Source organism: Podarcis filfolensis, assembly GCF_964270895.1.
Source record: "Podarcis filfolensis genome assembly, chromosome: 9".
NCBI lineage: Eukaryota > Metazoa > Chordata > Lepidosauria > Squamata > Lacertidae > Podarcis > Podarcis filfolensis.
The window spans coordinates 1,858,887-1,881,666 of NC_139610.1; the positions used below are offsets into that span (position 1 = coordinate 1,858,887).

A 22,780-nucleotide genomic window follows, 5' to 3' on the forward strand; every position below is an offset into this window, starting at 1 on the left:
GCTTCTCCTTCTTGTGAAAAGTTAGTTCTTCCTTTATTGTCAAATCTTGAAGGTCTTTGGTCCACAGGTCAGCGAGTCATGAGAACCTGCTTCCCAGTGTTGGCACACGAGGCTTTTGGGCACAGCTGCCACGTGGGGAAGTCATAGGCGTTGCTGGAAGATAGTCAAACACCAGTTTGTCCGCCTGCGAGCCCTGTTGGAAGCGTCACAATGATTCTGCACTTAAGTCGCATTAAGCAACAATGATTCAGTATGGAGACAAAATATGGGGATGGGAAGCAGATCACAGCAAACAGAGCTCTAGAAGGTGGGACTAACAGGAAACATTTAAAAGGATTGCAAAGTGGGGAGAGACAGGCAGGATGGAATAAATAAGGCCAAAACTAACCTAAAATAAAGCTAAACTCTACCGTTAATTTATTGGAAGGTGTGTGGCACTGAGAAAAATTGCATCTCCATTCCCCCAAACTATTTGTTTATGTTTAGGATTTTCTAAATTAACTTGCTATTTCCAGTAGTGCCATTGTTTTACACTGATTTGATGTCAAGCCCTTTAGCTGTGTTTTTGACCATTTTGATGTCACTGTTTACTACTTCTGATTTTGCTCAGCATGATGAGAGCATTCGGAGGCACATGGAGCAAATAGAGCAGAGGAAAGAAAAAGCAGCAGAGCTGAGCAGCGGAAGACATGCAAATACGGACTACGCCCCTAAGCTTACACCGTATGAGCGGAAGAAGCAGTGCTCACTGTGCAATGTCTTGGTGAGCTTATAATTCTCTTGAGTTTGTGCAGACTGTGGCGCATGATCTGCTCCTTCCTTTTTCAACAAACCTTTTGAGTGGAGATGGGTATCGCAGTCTGTGTATATATTGGATTTGAAATTGTTTTTACATCTGAAAGTGTTTTTAATTGGGTTGAATCCAATAGCAGTCCTACTCTGAATATACCCATTGAAATTAATGAGCAGGTTGACTAAGTTAGAGTCATTAGTTTCAGTCCACCTACTCTGGAGTATACCTTAGTTGAATTGACCCCACTATTTTTTATTGCTATATGAAATTGGTTTTATTGCAGATGTTTTTATTGGGAAATCACTTTGAGATATTTTGGAGGGGAGAAATTAATAAATGGAATTAAATAAATTACCATGCAACATCTCAAACTATTGCAGAAGAGTAGCTTAAACTAAGAAGTGTTTTGTGAGACAGGAAGGTCCCCTGTTTCGATTTCACCTCAGCTGGTTCTTAGGCCAGCCACTCGATTCCCCACTCCTGCTTCCTCTCACAAGTGTAGGTGTGCACACGCACAGACAGGTCACCTGCAAGATGGCAATAATAATAATAATAATAATAGTAATAATAATAATACAATGGTACTAGCCTACGTTACAGAATTGTTCTAAGGTTGCTTTGTTTTTTGTTTTGTTTTTGGTGTAATATTTCCGCTAGCAATGCAACTCAATTTTTTTAAAAAAAACAACTCATTAATAACATTATTTATGATTGAGTAATCAATTTTGCCTATGGGTAAGACGGTACTTCTGAAGCAAGGAGTATTTTTCATTTTTAGATATTATATGTGTTTATAATGGAAGGCATGTTGGACAGCTCCCTCTTGTGTGGGAGAAAAGGAGGACACGTACACTGCTGCCTAATTTAATGCAGGACTCCTCTTTGCACTGTACTTTTACTCAGATTATTTTTTTAAATCCCTTTTCAGATTTCCTCAGAGGTCTATCTCTTTAGCCATATTAAAGGTAAAAAGCATCAACAAGCAGTGAGAGAAAACAGCAGCATCCAAGGACGGGAGCTTTCAGACGAAGAAGTGGTAGGTCTTTGTCCTTTTTCTTTCCGCCTCTTTAAGGTCATGTTCATATTTTCCCTAGAAATCTTTCTAATCTTCCCCAAATTAATAGGTGGTTAAACAATTTTTAAAAAATGTTTTTTTATTAGATTTTCCACAGTGATAACACAAACCACAAAGCAAAATGATACACAAAAACAGAAAAAGAAAAAGGAAGAAAGAAAGGGGGGAAAGGGGGGGGACAATAAACAGATAAACCATAACAACAAACTTAATTCTTCACAAATCCAACCTTTTAAACATCTTGGTTGACTTCCTCAAATCCCTCCCTTCTGAGTTTCCTTGTAATTAAAAGTAACACCTTTCCAATATCATTATTAAACTAAAACAATTTCCAATTATAGTCTATCTTATTCACTTTTCTTAACATTCTAAATCCCATTTATTTGATTATAAGTTAATTTAATCCTAGGCCTATTTGTTTCTTTCAAGTAATTTCTAATTTTTTATATTACAATATTTATTCAAATAGTCCTTGAATTTCCTCCAGTCCTCTTGAAACTCCTCTTCTTTCTGGTCGCGGATTCTTCCAGTCAGGTCAGCTAGCTCCGAAAAGTCCATCATCTTCATCTGCCAATCTTCCACTGTTGTTAGTTCTTATGTTTTCCAATTTTTAGCAAGTAATATGCGGACGGCCGTTGTGGCATACAAAAATAATTTAACATCTTTCTTGGGCAATTCTAAACCTGTTATTCCAAGAAGAAAGGCCTCTGGTTTCTTAATAAGTGTATATTTCAACATTTTTTTCAGTTCATTATAAATCTTCTCCCAGAAGTCTTTCACCTTGGGGCAAGTCCACCACATATGGAAAAAAGTACCTTCTTTTTCTTTACATTTCCAACAAAGGTTATCACTATTGTGATAAATCTTTGCTAGTTTTACAGGGGTCAAGTACCATCTATACATCATCTTCATAATATTTTCCTTTAACATCGTACATGCAGTGAACTTAACCCCTTTCCTCCATAGCCTCTCCCAATCCTCCATCATTATATTATGTCCCACATCTCTTGCCCAATCAGTCATAACCGATTTAACTTGTTCATCCTTTGTATGCCACTCCAACAACAAATTATACATTTTAGACATATTCTTATCATTAGTATTTAACAACTCCGTTTCCAATTTGGTTTTTTCTGTTGCAAAACCATTTCTCTTATCCATCTTATATAATTCATTAATTTGATAATATTGCAACCAGTTCACTTTATCTTTAATTTGTTCAAATGGTTTTAATTTAAAACCTTCCTGATCCTCTAACAACAAATCTTATTACCTCAACCATTTGTTTTCCATATTTAACTTTTTGGGGGCCTGTGCTTCCATTGGCGAAATCCATTTTGGTGTTTTTCTTACTAAGAGATCTTTATATCTAGTCTATATATTGTATAACACCTTTCTAATTACATGATTCTTAAAACCACTGTGGGCCTTTATCTGGTCATACCATAGATATGCATGCCATCCAAATCGATTATCCAGTCCCTCCAAATGTAACACATCATCATTCTCTAATTGAATCCAATCCTTGATCCAGCAGAAGGCAGCAGCTTCAAAGTATATCTTCAGGTCTGGTAGGGAAAAACCCCCTCTTTCTTTTATATCTGTAAGTAATTTATATTTAATTCTAGGTTTTTCCTCCTGCCAGATAAATTTAGACAATGCCTTCTGCCATTCTTTAAAACATTTAACATTATCAATGATTGGTAGAGCTTGAAATAAAAACAACATCTTCGCCAATACATTCATCTTAACCACCAATACTCGGCCCATCATTGAAAGTTTTAGGTTTGACCATATCTCAAGATCTCTCTTGATTTCATTCCATAATTTTTCATAGTTATCTTTATAGAGATTCAAATTCTTTACCGATAAATTCACACCCAAATATTTAACTTTTTTCACAGAAAGGCCTGTCCTTTCAGAAAGGGTTTTTCTTTCCTCATTAGCTAAGTTTTTTCTAAAACTTTGGTTTTGCTCTTGTTTAATTTAAATCCTGCTACCTGCCCAAACTCTTGAATCAGCTCCAGTGCTTTTACTGCACTGGTTTCTGGATCTTGTAAAGTTAAAACCAAGTGATCAGCAAAGGCTTTTAATTTATATTGCTTGGATCCTACTACAATGCCTTTAACCTCCTCCTCTTTCCTCAACATGTTTAGCAAAACCTCCAGAACAGAAATAAATAGCAGAGGGGAAAGCAGGCACCCTTGCCTGGTTCCTTTCTCAATTCTGATTTCCTCTGAGACCACATTATTAACTATGATTTTTGCTTTTTGTTCAAAATAGATCGCATTGATACCATTTAAAAATTCCTGGCCAATCTTAATTCTTTCTACGTTTTTCATCATAAATAACCAAGAAACATTATCAAAGGCCTTTTCAGCATCAATAAACATTAACATTGCTTTACAATTTCTTTTCACTTCCAACCTTTCTATTATATCAATTATATTTCTAATGTTATCTTTCATATGTCTCCCAGGAAGAAATCCTGCCTGGTCCTTATGTATATAATTTGATAGAACCTTTTTTAATCTATTGGCCAAAATGTTTGCGAAGATTTTATAGTCCACGTTAAGTAATGAGATTGGTCTATAATTTTTTACATCAGATCTATCTTGATCTATTTTTGGAATTAGAGTGATAAATGCATGTTTCCAGGTTTCGGGAGCTTTGTACCCTCTTAAAATCTTATTACACACATCTGCCAACAGTTGAATTAGCCAATCTTTCAATATTTTATAATATTTTGCAGAAAGACCATCCGGTCCTGGGGCTTTGCCTAACTGCACCTTATTTATTGCCATCTCAACCTCCTGTCTTGTAATCATGCCATTTAGTAGGAACCTTTTATCCTCGGGAATTTTCTGCATTTCATTCGCCGCAAGAAGTTGCTCAATTTTATCCTTATCTTCTTTACCTTTTTTATACAGCTGTTTAAAGTATTTCTGAAAACATTTTCTTATATCTGCAGGGTTTTCCATAGATTTTCCATCAGATACAATGTTTGTAATAGTACTTTGCTTCTGTCTCTATTTTAATTGCCAAGCCAACAATTTCCCACATTTATTCGCAGATTCAAAATTTCAAAATGTTAGGTCAGAAATACTAGATAGATAGATAGATGTAGTTTGAGAGTCTATGGGAATGGGGACTATTTCTACCTAGAATTTACACATCCAGGGATTATATTTGTGTATCACTTTTACTTCTGAAATGAAGCACAAAGCAGCTGACCCAAATTTAGAACAGGTTTTATCCCTGCCATATTTAATGTTCTTTCATCAGAATTACTGCAGGGCAGATTTGAAGGCAAACCATATTCAAAGCAAAAATGCCTGTGTGGTTTGAAGGAAGTTGAAACTGCTACTCATGCCCTATTACATTGTCATTACTACAAAGTTATATGCTCTACGTTTATCACTCCAATCATGCAGCAAACCCCAAGCAGAACTGATGATTATTACTTAAAATACTTAATAGGAGACAGGAAACAGAGATTACATTAAAAGTTGCTAAATTCTGTGCTGCTGCTATAAAATTAAGGAGACAAGCTTTGAATGAATCTAACAGCTGATGTCTTAATATGTTTTAAATTAGTGATTAGGGTTTTAACTTATAGAATCATAGAACCATAGAGTTGGAAGAGACCACAAGGGCCATCGAGTCCAACCCCCTGCCAAGCAGGAAACACCATCAGAGCACTCCTGACATATGGTTGTCAAGCCTCTGCTTAAAGACCTCCAAAGAAGGAGACTCCACCACACTCCTTGGCAGCAAATTCCACTGTCGAACAGCTCTTACTGTCAGGAAGTTCTTACTAATGTTTAGGTGGAATCTTCTTTCTTGTAGTTTGGATCCATTGCTCCGTGTCCGCTTCTCTGAAGCAGCAGAAAACAACCTTTCTCCCTCCTCTATGTGACATCCTTTTATATATTTGAACATGGCTATCATATCACCCCTTAACCTCCTCTTCTCCAGGCTAAACATGCCCAGCTTCCTTAGCCGTTCCTCATAAGGCATCGTTTCCAGGCCTTTGACCATTTTGGTTGCCCTCCTCTGGACACGTTCCAGTTTGTCAGTGTCCTTCTTGAACTGTGGTGCCCAGAACTGGACACAGTACTCCAGGTGAGGTCTAACCAGAGCAGAATACAGTGGCACTATTACTTCCCTTGATCTAGATGCTATACTCCTATTGATGCAGCCCAGAATTGCATTGGCTTTTTTAGCTGCCGCTAAAACAACTATATATCTTAGTAGTTTTATATCTGAGTTATTTATTGTGTATTAGGTCATAGAGCTTAATTTTAATCTATTTATGTTTGTATGCTCTCTGTTGTTGTATAGGTTGCATTCTGGTCAGTGACCAAAATAAATTGATTTGATTTCAAACTCCCTTGTTTTTGTTACCACCAAGAGATGTACCATATTTTTCGCTCTATAGGACATACTTTTCCCCCTCCAAAAATCAAGGGGAAATGTGTGTGCGTCCTATGGAGCGAATGCAGGCTCCTTGGCTTCAGCAATAGCAACACAGCCTCCGAAGCGCAGAGGGAGCGCTTCCTCCGCGCTCCGGAGGCTTTGCGTTGCTTTCACTGAAGCCTGGAGAGCGAGAGGGGTTGGTGTGCACTGACGCCTCTCGCTCTCCAGGCTTCAGGGATAGCTGCCTGAAGCCCTCGGAGCGCAGCACGAGCTCCCGCTGCGCTCCGCAGGCTTTAGGTTCCTTTCTCTGAAGCCAGGAAAGCAAGACTCTCCTGGCTTCAGCAGAGAGGGAGAGCTGCGCAGCGCCCCTTCAGCGAAGTGGGAGGAGAAATGGAAGGGGCTCTGTTTCTCCTGCCGCTTCGCTGAAGGGGCGCTGAGCAGAGAGGAGGAGATTTTTTTTTCTTGTTCTCCCCCTCTAAAACAAGGTGCGTCCTATAGAGCGAAAAATATGGTATGTTGTATTGAAATGCTGTTGAAATGAAATGTTGTTGTTTGGAATGCTGCTGCATTTGTTCTCTGTTGCTTTTTATTATTCCTCTTATGAAACTCTTCTTGCAGTTGTTGATTTTGGGATGTTTTGTTATCATGATTTTGAGGATAGGTTGCATACAAATGAAATGATGATGACTTGGGGTAAGATTTCAAAGCACAGGGTAAATAATGTGTTTGTGGGTATGCTTTGTTGTCAGTGCTTCCCATTTTATTTTTAATCAATGAAGGTAGGAACACACTATTCCTACTTAAAGTTATTGCTTGTCATCTCCAATGTCTTCATATTAAATGACCTTTCTTCTTTGGCATATAAGATTTTTATTTATACCACCTCTGACCTAATGAAATTTCACCTTTCACCTTGTGCACTTGATACTTCAGGTAACATACAGTTGATCTTTGACACATTTTTGTTTTAAGCCCTGTACGCATAATAGCTGCCTGCTGAGAAGCAAAGGCACTTTGCTGGATAGAAAGCTCAATGGGGAGCTTCCATAGGGTTCCCTGAGCTACCAAAGGAGCCAGCAGATTATGTGGTATTTATCTTGATCAAGAGAAAATCTACTGACAAAGAGCTGGCCGATTTTTAAAGTTGTTTCATTAGCAATCATACAGCAATGCCATTTGAGGATTGTCATGATCTGTTCTGTAGATTTTCATCCAGGGCAGGGGGACAGGATTGCTGATTTTGTTCTTTAGATTAGTTTTGGATCACTTGTTTATAAAAGAGGCGTAAAAATGGTGACGGTTAAGAATCCTCCTCCTAAACTCCATTATCTTCTTATTGTAGCTTGTGCTCCTTGGAACTTCATTTTCTTTCTTTGATGTAATCTCCTGTAGTATGTTTGAGTTTTATGGGACACAACAAGCTGCCACATACTAGGCAAGACTATTTGTCCACCGGGCCCTATATTGTCCGCCATGACTGGCAGCAGCTCTCCAGGGTCTCAGGCAAAGCTATTTCCCATCACCTGGTATCTGATCCCTTTAACCTTCCTTTCTGACCATGTTTCAACTGATGCAATGTGGTATCTCTTTACCTTTTCTGTGCTTTGAGCCACATTTCATCCTGCATGTGCATTGCAGAGGGTTGGACTAGATGATGCTTCGGATCCCTTCCAACTCTACAGTTCTATGATTTCATGTTCCTTAAGGGAGTCAAAAATACACTGGATCTGAATGAAGGGCATCCTGGCATAGGACCTAGCAGAGGGCAGTGGTAACGTGTGTTGCTCTGGATTGCCCAGAAACAATATTATGTTTAATCTTCTTAAACCATCTTAATAGCATAAAAATCTGCAAGCATCCAGCACAATGATTACACATAAAAAGTGGAAGCATGAACCTCATTCATAGTACAAAATGCTACTTCATGTCATGCAGAAGTTCTGTTTGGTTGTAAATCAGTGTTTGACTGAACAAATGAGAATGTGCTTTCTTTAAAAAATGAACTACTAATGGAGAGGTTGATTAAAGTAATTGATTTAAATAGAGGCTTGGTGATACAATTTGTCTTGATTTTAAATCAATTCTGAACACATGAACTCTGATCTAAGCTGGAATTACACTAGGAGTAAAAGGCCCAGTCAGCTGATACTGGGGGTTTTTAAGTAGGAATTTTTTGTTACAGTGTCCCAAGGAGAACTCTTCTGTAATGATTTCACTAGATAGAAGATGATATACAAAGCTTCAGAGGACCAGCTTTGGGGTACCGGAATCTGTTGCAACTGTCACTGTTTTCTGGGATGTTCTTGCCTGGCTCCAGGCTTTGGAAGGCCCTGGAGCAGGAGGCCTGCCTGCCCTGGCCATCCTCCCTGCCATTCTCCCTAGCTGCTGCTGCTGCTCCTTTTCTTCTCCTCATCGCTACCACCGGCTGGCTTGCCAGGCAGAGCACCAAGGAGCAGGGGGTCTGCTGCTTCTCCTTACTGCCACTGTTGTCTGGGCCACAGTGAGAGGCAGCTGAGCAACCCATCTGGGTTGTCCTGTTTCTCACCGTATATTGTCTTCTTGAACCTAGTGTGTTGTGCTGACATATAGTGTGGTGGGTGGGGGAAGAAGGGGGTTAGAGTTACGGATGGACTGAAGATGGGGGGGAGGTTATAGAAAGTAGCCGTTATATAGATGTTTGTTTGGGGTAGCTTGGACCATTTGGCTCCCAGCCGGTTGGTCCTGTGTCTCAGCTGGCATGGATGGCCTTGTTTGAGAACAGGCCGTCCCCTCTTGCGCTTGTGATGGGGGTGGGTCACTGAGATGGTGTCAAGTGCCTTTGTGGTGCTTGTGTTGGGTGTAAAGTTTATAAACAATGTTGTCAGTATTGTTAACAACATTTTTGGTTTGTTGGGGTATTAGGGTAGGGATGCGAGTGTTGGCACGCTCTGGCGACACCGTTATGTTAGATATTTGTTGGGTTTTAGCCTATTTGTTGATTGTTTTATTGGGGTGGGGATGTTGTTTTAGTTAGTATGAGTTTGCCTTTTTCTGTTTGCCTTTATTTTTTAACCTGAACATTTTGTTTGTTGCATTTATGTGGTAGGTGGAGATGAGGAGGCGGGTGAGCTCTATTTTTGTTTGTGTGCTTATTTTTTGTATATAGTCATTAGAACAAGGGGTGCATGTGGTTGTGGGGGTTGTTGAGGGATGGGTGGAGTTGGGGAGAATGGAGGAGGATGAGATAAAAGACAAGAAAGAAGAGAGAGTGCTATTGAAAATGGTTGGGGAAGTATGTTGTTGTTGTTGTTTAGTCGTTTAGTCGTGTCCGACTCTTCGTGACCCCCTGGACCAGAGCACGCCAGGCACTTCTGTCTTCCACTGCCTCCCGCAATTTGGTCAAACTCATGTTAGCAGCTTCAAGAACACTGTCAGCCATCTTGTCCTCTGTCGTCCCCTTCTCCTTGTGCCCTCCATTTTCCCAGCATCAGGGTCTTTTCCAGGGAGTCTTCTCTTCTCATGAGGTGGCCAAAGACTTGGAGCCTCAGCTTCAGGATCTGTCCTTCCAGTGAGCACTCGAGGCTGATTTCCTTAAGAATGGATATGTTTGATCTTCTTGCAGTCCATGGGACTCTCAAGAGTCTCCTCCAGCACCAGAATTCAAAAGCATCAATTCTTCGGCGATCAGCCTTCTTTATGGTCCAGCTCTCACTTCCATACATCACTACTGGGAAAACCATGGCTTTAACTATACGGACCTTTGTTGGCAAGGTGATGTCTCTGCTTTTTAAGATGCTGTCTAGGTTTGCCATCGCCTTTCTCCCAAGGAGCAGGCGTCTTTTCATTTCGTGGCTGCTGTCACCATCTGCAGTAATCATGGAGCCCAAGAAAGTAAAATCTCTCACTGCCTCCATTTCTTCCCCTTCTATTTTCCAGGAGGTGATGGGACCAGTGGCCATGAGCTTCGTTTTTTTGATGTTGAGTTTCAGACCATATTTTGTGCTCTCCTCTTTCACCCTCAATAAAAGGTTCTTTAATTCCTCCTCACTTTCTGCCATCAAGGTTGTGTCATCTGCATATCTGAGGTTATTGATATTTCTTCCAGCAATCTTAATTCCGGCTAGGGATTCATCCGGCCCAGCCTTTCGCATGATGAATTCTGCATATAAGTTAAATAAGCAGGGAGACAATATACAGCCTTGTCGTACTCCTTTCCCAATTTTGAACCAATCAGTTGTTCCATATCCAGTTCTAACTGTAGTTTCTTGTCCCACATACAGATTTCTCAGGAGACAGATGAGATGATCAGGCACTCCCATTTCTTTAAGAACTTGCCATAGTTTGCTGTGGTCGACACAGTCAAAGGCTTTTGCGTAGTCAATGAAGCAGAAGTAGATGTCTTTCTGGAACTCTCTAGCTTTCTCCATAATCCAGCGCATGTTTGCAATTTGGTCTCTGGTTCCTCTGCCTCTTCTAAATCCAGCTTGCACTTCTGGGAGTTCTCGGTCCACATACTGCTTAAGCCTGCCTTGCAGAATTTTAAGCATAACGTTGCTAGCGTGTGAAATGAGTGCAATTGTGCGGTAGTTGGAGCATTCTTTGGCACTGCCCTTCTTTGGGATTGGGATGTAGACTGATCTTCTCCAATCCTCTGGCTACTGCTGAGTTTTCCAAATTTGCTGGCATACTGAGTGTAGCACCTTGACAGCATCATCTTTTAAAATTTTAAATAGTTCAGCTGGAATATCATCACTTCCACTGGCCTTGTTATTAGCAGTGCTTTCCAAGGCCCATTTGACTTCACTCTCCAGGATGTCTGGCTCAAGGTCAGCAACCACACTACCTGGGGTGTACGAGCCATCCATATCTTTCTGGTATAATTCCTCTGTGTATTCTTGCCACCTCTTCTTGATGTCTTCTGCTTCTGTTAGGTCCTTTCCACTTTTGTCTTTTATTATGGTAATCTTTGTACGAAATGTTCCTTTCATATCTCCAATTTTCTTGAACAGATCTCTGGTTTTTCCCATTCTATTGTTTTCCTCTATTTCTTTGCATTGCTCGTTTAAGAAGGCCTTCTCGTCTCTCCTTGCTATTTTTTGGAAATCTGCATTCAATTTTCTGTATCTTTCACTATCTCCCTCACATTTTGCTTGCCTTCTCTCACCCGCTATTTGTAAAGCCTCGTTGGACAGCCACTTTGCTTTCTTGCATTTCCTTTTCATTGGGATGGTTTTCGTTGCTGCCTCCTGTATAATGTTGTGAGCCTCCATTCATGGGGAAGTGTGTGTATGTGATCTTTTTATTTGTTTGTCTATTGAGAGGGGGAGAAAGAAGTGGAAAAGAAGAGTGTAATAACGTGTGATTAAAAAAAGCAGGAGAGGGGGATGAAAACGTAGGGACTTTAAAAAGTTTAAATTAATATTAAAAATGTTGAGGTGTTGGAATCTAAAAAATAAAAGGTAGAAATAAGATGTAGTGAGAGTGAGAGAGCAGACTTTTAAATGAAAAAAATTTAAAAAGGGGGAAAATAATTTAAAAGATATATACAGTGGTATATAAATATACATACAGTGGTACCTCGGAAGTCGAACGGAATCCGTTCCAGAAGTCCGTTCGACTTCCAAAATGTTCAGAAATCAAGGTGCGGTTTCCAATTGGCTGCAGGAAGCCCCTATAGCCACTCGGAAGCCGCGTCAGATGTTCGAACTTTCGCAAAGCGGAACACTTACTTTGGCATTCAGAAGCCAAAACGTTTGACTTGCAAGGCGTTCAGGATCCAAGGTACAACTGTATATTAAAAATTAAGAAGGGATAAAAAAATATAGTTTAAAAATGAAGAATAGTAAAAAAAGTGAGTAATTATAGAAAATGTGTAACAATGAATTAAAAAACAAAAACTAATGGTTTTATGAAAAAAGGGGGTTATTTATATAATTAAAGAATGAAGAATGTATTGGTAGTAATTTTGACTCATGGGCAGTTTTTTATTTCACTGCGGGGCTCAGAGGGTTATCAGGTCCCTGGGTTTGGGCCAAGGCTGCGTCCCTTCAGTGGTTCAGGCCTCCTGCATGGACACGATTACAGTTCTTCAAAGAAGAAGAAGAAGAAAGTATGATAATGATAATATTAAAAATATGAAATATAATAATAACAACAACAACAATAATAATAATTCAACAACAACAACAATAATAATATTTCCCAGCAGAGGAGGGCCCGTACTGCATTTGTTTTTCCCCAGGGTGGCCTCTGGCACGCAGTTTTCCCCGGGCCCCAGCCTGCTCTTGTTGTGCTAGCTGGGGAAAGTTTGTTAATAAGACAGCTGACATGCATTTTCCGGGAAATTATCATTTCTTTGTTTGAAATGCTTTTTTAATATGCCGAGCTGTAATCTATTTGTAAGCTTCATCTGAAGTGTAAAGTCTAACTTTTCTATTCTAATGCATTCAGATGATTATAAATGCATTAGAATAATGAAGTTTACATAAATCTGAGTTTATATATCATTCATGAAAGTATTTATGCACATCAGTAATTTTTTTTGTCCTTAGCAGAATATAAAGAACCAAAACAATATTCAGCATCTTCCATTTTGTGTGTGTGTGTGTGTCATTTTTCACTTCCTATAAGCCATTTTTGTGTTCAAAATCTCTTCCAGCTTCATAGCAATACCATGTGGGGCTTTCAAATGCGATTCAGTCATGTTTCGCTTTTATGATAAAGGTGTAATCATAAAAGTGATCACTGATGTTTCTAAGAAGTATTTGCTTCAAATAACCTCTGCTGTTTCCAGAGTTTACAATACTAAGTGTTGCCTTTGCTTACCAGAATATTATAGAAACACTTCTTCAGAAAGTGTTAGTGTACTCACACATGAAACAGAATGCACTAGGTTTTTCTTCCCTACCTTCTGCTATTGAAATTTGAAATTATTAATTAATATATTACTTACATGGAAAACTGACTTCTGTGCTGTTTACAAGTATAAAATTACCATAACATCCATACATAATTAAAATTCACAGTAAAACAATTCCATCAAAGCATTAAAAACAACCATAATTGAAATATACAACAAAACATGCCAGGTTAAAAAGTTAACAGTTAAAACTATTAAAAATAGTAAATGTCACATGACCCCTGTGCATGTCTTAAAGGGTAGGCCTTTGGATGAGGGACTATTACAGTTTACTTTTGTGCACAGTAGTCTATTAGGTGTTTGATAAATGTTAAGTAATGCTTTAGGAAATAGAACCTGACATTTTGCAGTATATTTCCTGAGGTCTAGAAGAGGGCATCAAGAAGTATTTCTGCAAATATTTATAAACTAAACAAAAGATGGATGATTCTCTTTGTCAAGTGACAGAAAGAAGAATGCTATGAAATATAGTTAAAATCAACCTAGATTTAATGGCTTTCCTTTAGATGTGGGCTAAAACCATTATATATGGTATTTGTAGGGCACAGTCTAGAAAGGATAACTTTCCATTGAATGAGTCTTTTAAGCACATTTGACTTTGATGGGAAATTTAAGCAGAAGTTTAACTTAACAGTGTTTCCCTTTGCTCGGCTTGTGCCCATGTGGGATTGATAAAGGCTTGATGGCTTCCTGATTTCAATGGGAGGTTGGGGCATTTATCGTTTTTTAATAGCAGGTGACCCATATATTGCAGAACCAGACAAGCTGTATGTCAACGGCTATGATAATATGAAGGGGTAGAGCAGTATCTCATGTCACTTAAACATTCAGTTTTATCTCCTTTTACTTCCAAAAACTACATACATAAGTGGGGTTGGTGATAAAATAAACAATTAAACAAAGATGCCCAGGATTGCAAGAACAGCAGGGCCAGGTCTGTGTGTCCATGGGGCCTGTGGGACTTCTCAGACCAAACTGCCCCCTCCCTGCTCCCAGTTCTGCATGGCAAACTAATTTTTAAACCAGTGGGACTTTCAAAAGTGTTGGTGGTATGTCCTGTTGATTTGATCTACGAAAAGAAAAAAACTGGACAACATTAATTCTGTTTGGGTCTCAACTCTTATCTTATCTGGAACAGAGTGTGCATGAGACTTCCTTGCAAGCTATATTTCTCCTTAAGTAAAAGCTTGAGGAAGATTAGCACAATTTGTTGAATATCATACCACTGTAGGACCTCCAATTACTTTGCATACGCGGACACCATCTTTTTCTGTGTTGAACTTTGCTAAGTTTCCAATAAGTGAAGTGCTCACAAGGTAGATTTCCGTGAATTTAGCTGGACGTGATAGCCAGTGAAGCATAGCACCGCATGGCAGCTCCAAGATTCACAATCTGCCATTGATATTTGATACTTTTTGAGCTTCTGGTTGGATGTCCTTTTCTCCCCCCTCCCACTTTAGATATTAGATCTGCCCCTGCTGATAATCCCCCACTTTGATCTGCTTCTTGAAGAAGTGACAGTTGGATGTGATGCAACGTGTTATTATTCTGCTTCTGATTTAGAAAGATGAAGTTTGAGATTAATCTGAGCTGCTGCAGCTGAAAGCCGAGAACTCTGGGAAACCCCTTTTTGTTCAAGCGCCCGTTAAGATGAATGAATGTGTGTGCTGTATTCTTATCGTTCGGATAGAGATGTCTGTTGGGTCTCAGATTAGATCAGGAAAGACACGTGAGGAGTTAGAGGAGGTCATACCTCATTCATAATTTCCACCTAACAGGCAGAGTGTTTATCAGTTGTTGCTGAGCATACGGGGGGGACAGGTAATGTCACCTTAGATTTGGTGGTGACCCACATGTGAAGGTACCTGTTTCAGAGAAGGGGATTAACATTTCCTTCCTTCTGCTTTCAGAAGAAACTAAAATAAATAGGGAGTAATGCCAGGGAGCTTAATTACAGGTTGACAACCCAAGGGGCTGATGTACATTTTTGTTTCTACCTGTCAGTAGGACACCAGGGGCATCAAACCAGCAAAGTCCAGCCACTATTTACTCTCTGCACCACCGTTGGCTGGGGGCAGGAAAAGGGAGCTTCTGGCTTGGAGCACCATCACTGCAGATGGCCAGGGGTGGTATTGCAGCTAACAGTGCAGCAAGGACCAGGTGACATGAGGGGCCAGTTGAGTTCCACCCATTCCCAAAAAGCTGCTGACTCCAGTCAGGTGCTGAACCAGACCAGTTTTTGACTTGGGGCACCTGCTTGCCTGCAGTCCTGGTCTTGTTCCTCTCCCTCTCTGAGTGCCTTTGTGTGCCTAGAATAAGTCCTTAGCCTGTGATGATGCCTCTTCCTTGCCCAGATGGAGAGAGGTGTGGGTGGAAACCTCTGAATTTGCATGACTTGAGTGTGGCCTCCTGACCAAAAGCCAGCGTCACATCTGTTGCTCTGACGGTTTTTGCTTCTGCCCACACTCATCACTGGTATCCCATGCCTGGTAGGATGCTCACAAGGGAATTTGGCCCTCAGGGTGAAAAAAGTTCCATGCTCCTGTTGTACACCATGTATGTGATTTAAGTGGTTTATAAATCTTCCTTTAAAAATAATATAAATAAACGTACGTTTGGGAGGAAGTACCTTTTGATCTATTCAACATGAGTACAGTGGTACCTCAGGTTAAGTACTTAATTCGTTCCGGAGGTCCGTTCATAACCTGAAACTGTTCTTAACCTGAAGCACCATTTCAGCTAATGGGGCATCCTGCTGCTGCCGTGCCGCCGTAGCATGATTTCTGTTCTCATCCTGAAGCAAAGTTCTTAACCTGAAGCACTATTTCTGGGTTAGCGGAGTGTGTAACCTGAAGCGTATGTAACCCGAGGTACCACTGTACTTGAATCCGTTCAACAGATTCCTGACCTCAAACCTCAAGGAAAGAGTTCATTAACTTGAGAGCTAGGTCATTGCTTTGTAATAGATTAGTTATTCCTAATAAAGGTATTTGCAATACTGTTAGATTTTCATGTAGAAATGTTACATAACCCACTTTTTGTCCATTTCCCATGATCATGGTGGCTCATGGTTCAGCTGCAGCGATGGTGGGTACTGGAGAACACAATTCATGCCTTCATCTGCCAAGCATGGCGTGGGAGCAAAACTGAATTTCTGAACTGGCCTTGAGCCTGCGATTCTTCTATCATTTTTCATTATCATCTTGCATATTTTCTTTAAGCATGTACCGGTAGTTTTTTAACATTTTAAAATGGTCTCTTTTTGATGCAGTGGAAATAATATTTTATTGCTTTTTAAAATAAAACCCCCCAATACTTTCTCTGTTAAACACTGATTCCTTATTTCCTCCAGGAGCATTTGTCATTGAAGAAGTACATTGTGGACATAGTAGTAGAAAGTTCAATCCCAGCAGAGCCCTTAAAAGATGGTGAAGAGAGACAGAAATCAAAAAGGAAGGCTAAGAAACTGAAGGCACGGATGAACTCAAGGTATTGGGGGAGATTCATCTAGCTTTGCCATATGTAAAGCTTGTTTTTTCTTTCGTCCTTCAAAAAAAATGCTATAAAATATTTTTTAAAAAACCTTTTGAAGTTATTTGTTTCAGGAACATCTTGAAAATAACACTGATGAGCCTAATTTATGGCCACTTTCTCTGATTGAAGAAGAAAACTGAATATCGATCTAGAGCCCTTTCTTTCACCTGTTAAGAGCTTTCCTCGTAATTGGATGCTAGAGCCCTGCCAAAACTGTAGCCTCTTCCAGCATACAATAGTATGTTTAAGTATGTGTAAACCATGACTATTTTTCTTCCTGGCTATTGATTTTTAAAATGAAGTATCAAAGAAAATCAATAGTAATCAACAAATAGAAGCCTGTCGGCTGGAGTGTCAAATCCCCAGGCTGGGTTTAATCCATTTTGTTGCCTGCCACAACAAGGAAAAGTTAGAAATATCTTAAAATGGAAAGTGAGTTGTCAGACCTGCCCTTTGTCATTGGCCTAAAATGTGACATCTGCGTTTCAGGATGGAATGAGACATCGTTCTGTCATGAGCCGTGGCGCTGCAACGGTGTCCCCATCAGAGGGTCATCTCCGCTCCAACACACACACACACACAATTGATATTGTTAATTTTGTTAAATATCTTCCTCTTTAAAAGATTCCTTTCCCTTGGTTGGAATCAATCATAAGCAATGAAATATTGGCACAGCTCTTCTTAATTGTCAAAAGGACAGTGAATCTGTTCAGCAGCTTTGTTGTCTGTTTTATTACATTGTAATAAAAATTGTTTTGCATTCACATAGCTGTTCCTCTGATGTCAGGATTTTCCTCATTTTTCAACTCAGTGGCCAATGTCAATGAATAGGCTTATCATTTAGCACACAAATCTTTTAGATAAGTTAGCATCTTTGCAACTATTCACTGTTAAAGTGTGATATTTACAGTGGCATAATTTTGCATGTTACATTCAGTAGGACTCTGCAGTATTGTCTTGAGTGCCTTTGCCAACCTGGTGCCCTCCGGATGTTCTGCATTACAAGTCCCATGAGCTCCAGGTAGCACAGCCATAGTTAAAAACATCTGGAGGACACAAGGTTGCCAAAGGCTGCTATAGAGCAGGGACAGGTGGTTTAGACCATAGTGCTAAGCCTTTGGGGTTGTAGCCAATGGTGTCACTCCACTAATGGTGAGTCTTTCATCAGTAAAAATGGGGAGGGAAGCAATATTTGGCAATTTCCCCTCCCACTGAAGCCCCCAGAACAGAGAGGCAGGGACAGGGGATGCTGCAGGAGGGAGGGGGAATTACTGAAAATATATTCTCTCTTTATACCATCAGCTGTACAATAACATGGCTTGTTTTTAGTTTCTGTGACCAGTAAGGTTATTATTTTTTTGTTCTTTGAGCAGCAAATGTAGCCTATAGAATAATTTGTAGCTGAACTGGAATTAAGCCCTGTTGAGAATCACTTTCTTAGCACTGTGGGGCAATTGGGAAAAAATGTCCCCTTTTGAGCAGGTTTTGAAGACCTTTCCTTTTTAGATAGGCTTTTTACCTGTAGTTGTTGTTTCCAATGCTGACCCTTGATTTAATTTTGTCTCTGCTTGCAATTTTAGTTCTACTGCAAAAATATTTAAATTGTACCCTACTTTGAGAATCTGGTAAAACTGAAAGAGTAGGCTTAAACTAACTCTAAACAATGTGCGTGCATCCTTAGGATTAGAGGTTTAAGTGTATGTACATTTAATTTTAATTACACATCTCTTGCTGTACTTTAGCTTACTACTTGGCACATTGGCAGCAATGGTAAATACTGTGCATATTAAGGAGGAGATTGCTCATGGCTCGTAAATTAAAGAGGTTATAATCAGTGGAATGTGAGAAGATTCTTTTTCTTGGTTTTAAGTGCTTAATTCTAAACACAATTTACTAGGAAGTAAGCTCCTTGGAACCAAGTGGGACTTGCTTTTGTGTAAACATGCATAGGGCTGTGTTGTAAGTGGAATTGTTAGATGAAGAAATAGTTGGAGATTGTTAAAATGGAACTTGATTAGATTTCAAATTTAAAGAAATTAATTAGCTGGAGGCAAGTAAAAGGTTGAAGAGCAAGACCTGCTCTTAATCCATCTACAACATAGGCTTGGAGGTGAGCTGCCCACATCATTCATTTAAGTATGCATTTGTAGCTGTTCTGCAACCTTTATTGTAAGACACATCATAAAGCAAAACCTGCCCAATTTAAGAACTTGTAATGTTAAGCACACTTCAGAAATTAAGAAAATGGTAACATTTTAAAAATAATAATATATTAAAAATTGAGGACAAGCAAGTAAGTGGACCCAGTTGTTAGATCTTAAATCAAAGCCAGAATATGCAACTACCCGTAATGGCAGAGGTGAATGAAGGGACAGCCCTTGATCAATGAGATATCTATTCTCTTAAGAAGTTTTCTTGGTCTTATTAATAATATTTATAACCTGAAGCCATTAAGCAGGTGCTGTTACTGCTGATATATAGCAAAGTAAATTATTCCATATTAACGTGTATGTGACGCTATCAAAATAGTGCTTCAAGATGCACACAGCAAATTGGTGACTGACGAACAAAATTCTAAATTGTAGGCAAATGGCATGGCACTAATGAAGTCAATTGATGTGATTTGCCTGTGGTTTTCTCTTGCAGACTGCATATAAAACTTTCTACTTTCCTAAGATTTTGATAGCGGTTTTGGTTTGATGAAGAAATAGATTGCTTATCTGAACTAACTTCATAATGTCACTTTCTAGTTAAGCAGCTTTTACCAGCATTTAGAAACAACATTCTAAAATGTACTCACCTTTAGAGGTAAAACATGAACTGAAGGAAAACAGGAAATAGTGCCCTTCTGAGCAAAGCAAACCTCATATGCGAAAAAATAGCAAAGCAAATTTGAAATTAATCCTGCTGTTGGACTGAAAAATGGTGCTTAGCATCTTGAGTTAGCCAAAGAAATGAAAAATCACTTGCCAGCCAGCAACAGGAAAACTATGAACTAATCAAAGAAGATAATTAAGGGGCAAAGGATAGCCCAGGGCAAGAATTTAGTGAAGATAAATATTTGCAGAACATACAAAAGCTACTTCTCACTGACTTTGTGCAAACTTGAAAATCAACTTCCTTGCTTGTCACTCTAATCATGTCATGTCTCTCTCCGAATCCTTCCTTTCTCCTGCTAGATAAAGGTCAAGCTTTTCATCCCTGACTTAAGAGCTTTTCATAGTTCTGCCTCTCCCTTCTTACCCACCCATGCCTGTCTGTCTGGTACACCCAATTTGCTGATAGAATCTCACAGGTTTGGGAGATGACTAGAAAGAGAGAGTAAATAATAAGTGCAATTACATGATTTTTTCCTCCTTCACAACATCAAAGGGGGATATCTTTAATGGGCACTGACGACTATGAATTTATGTATTTTAAAGCCATAGCCTTAGACCAGATGCGTTTTGTCAAGATCTCCCTGGTGGCTATCTAACATTAGTGATGCTCAGCATCAACACATTCTAAACAATGCATAAGTAACTTACCTCCATTGTGAGTATGACTTAGTTGGATTTAGAATCATAGAATTGCAGAGATGAAAGGGAACCCAAGCGTCATGTAGCCAACCCCTCCAATGCAGGAATCTCAGCTAAAGCATCCATGACGGATGGTCGTCCCATGGTATTGATAGAAAGTAATATCTAAGTTTATTAATGCAGCTGCTGCATTGGATGTGTAATTTAATTTGAAAATGTTGCAGTTTGGGCTCTGTTTACATTGATTACTTCTTCTTATTATTAATATTAATATCATCATCATCTGAAGATCCCAGGGTAGTTCACAACAGAAAAATACAAAAAGCATAAAACACAAACACATTTAAACACATTTAAAAGCCACAAAATCAGCCAGACATAAGGCAGTACAGACATAACTTGCTTACCAAAGTTAAGTAATTGTGAGTGAGCTACAGGATTGCTGCATCCTTTCCCCAGTTTCCATTCTGGGCAGAAAACCACTCTGATATAGTGGTTAGTATTGGAGAGGAAGAGACCTGGGTTTAAATCCATGCCTGATTGGGCATCTTTAAGTCCATTCTCTCTATCGGCCTCACTTTCAATCAAATGCTTCTTGTGAGGGTAAAAATGGGAAAAACACATAAGCTTCCCTGAGCTCCTTGGAGGAAGGGCAAAATAATAATGTAACCAGGAGAAAACTAAGTAAATGCAAATTCATTTCAGTCACAGTTAAGTGTTGCAATAATTCAGTTGTTTGCTTATTTATTGCAAAAATGTATGCCCCACTTTTCTTATAAGTAGGTAATGACAAAAGTACTAAAAGCAATAGTGAACACTATAGATAAAAAAAAATGTGAACCCTGACCAGAGAGATACAGTCAGTCTGCAGAAACTCAAAAGCGAGCAGTGATCAGCAACACAGGGAGCAGCAGCCCATACCAAAAATAATTCCACAGAATTGGAAACGGTTGCTAGTAAATAGGGTCATGTTTGCAACTAAGGGTTCTACAAAACTTGCTTTCGTGACTATAACACATGCAATTGCTGGTTTGTTTGCTTTTCTGCTTTTCTTTTTTAGCTTTTTTGGTGTACTTTTTCCCAATGAAATGCTACTACCTTTTAGCTTATTTGTTTCACCTCTGGGCTTTGTTTGCAGGAGCTGAGAATTTAAACATTTCTAAATCATCAAAGTATCTTCTGAATTTAATTTTGCCAAGGCTTTGTTTGAGTCGTTGGCTGGGCTGGTGAATCACATCTTGTCCCAAGCCAGATTGAACAGAGTTAAGCTGTGTCAAAAGGAGCATTTGCCTCTGTCTCCAGCATGTTGGCATTTTGCCAACATAAACCTGAATACTTTTAATTGTCTGAACAGGTTTGTACTGCTGACTCCTGCTTACATTTCTCTTAAGTGAAACAGCCATTCATACAGGGCTTTCCTGTGGGCAGGGGACGGGTGGGGGCTCATGTAATTGCATCAATTGCTAACCCTGTTATTCTGCCACAAAACATTAATGAAACCCAAGTGATTAAAACACTGTAAACCAATTAATAATTCTGTTATCAATCGGAAGACATACCTTTTTAATGCTAGAAGTGTGTTTTCCTCTCTTGTAGTTAATGCTTATGATAATTATAGATGCTTCAATTGTTTCATTAGACAGTTACTAAAACGGGAGCAGTGTCTTCTCCAAGTATCAGGAAATGCTGTTGATGGGGGAAATGGTCTTACAATTAGTCTAGTTTTCTAGGATGCCTGCTAATTTCTATTAGAGTAGTAGTAGTAGTAGTAGTAGTAGTAGTAGTAGTAGTAGTTGTTAATTGAATTTATATACCACCCTATACCTGGAGTTCTCAGGGTGGTTCATAGAACAAAACAGAAATATAAAATCACAAAATATATACTGTAGATTCTGGCGTATATGGCGACTTTTTAACCCCGGAAAAGAGGTTAAAAAGTTGGGGGTCGCCTATACGCCAGGTATGGGTGGCGCAGAGCGGAGGCCCCCCCCAGTTGCTGCTTTGGAAGCAGCAGCAGCGAGCGGCAGGCTCAGCTCTGCGCCAGGCGGCTTTCTCCTGGCACGGAGCTGCCCAGCGTATTAGGCGACTGGGCTTATAAGACAAATCCCCAAATTGCAGCTGCTAATTTGGGGGGTCGTCTAATGCGCCCAGTCACCTAATACACCGGAATCTACGGTAATCAAAATAAAAACAACAACCCCCTCCCCCAAAAAACCACATTTTAAAAGGGCATAGGATGTCAATCAAACGTTTTTGCCTGGCGCCTAAAGGTGTACAGTAGTACCTCGGGTTACAGACGCTTCAGGTTACAGACTCCGCTAACCCAGAAATAGTACCTCGGGTTAAGAACTTTGCTTCAGGATGAGAACAGAAATCGTGCTTCAGCAGCACGGCGGCAGTGGGACGCCCCATTAGCTAAAGTGGTGCTTCAGGTTAAGAACAGTTTCAGGTTAAGAACGGACCTCCAGAACGAATTAAGTATATAACCAGAGGTACCACTGTATAATGGAGGCACCAGGTGAACTTCCCTGGGGAGAGCATTC

The 22,780-nt window shown here is 39.6% G+C and overlaps 1 protein-coding gene across 8 annotated transcripts in view; it reads left to right on the forward strand.

The window, feature by feature from the left end:
- Positions 1 to 22,780, forward strand: part of SCAPER (S-phase cyclin A associated protein in the ER) — a 215,371-nt gene that overhangs the window by 71,051 nt on the left and 121,540 nt on the right. For all 8 annotated transcript variants that reach the window (XM_083630088.1, XM_083630090.1, XM_083630089.1 and 5 more), the window contains 3 exons: positions 611 to 763; positions 1,722 to 1,829; positions 16,538 to 16,674. In XM_083630088.1, coding sequence (XP_083486214.1) covers positions 611 to 763; positions 1,722 to 1,829; positions 16,538 to 16,674 — 398 coding nt within the window. The remainder of the gene's footprint in view (positions 1 to 610; positions 764 to 1,721; positions 1,830 to 16,537; positions 16,675 to 22,780) is intronic.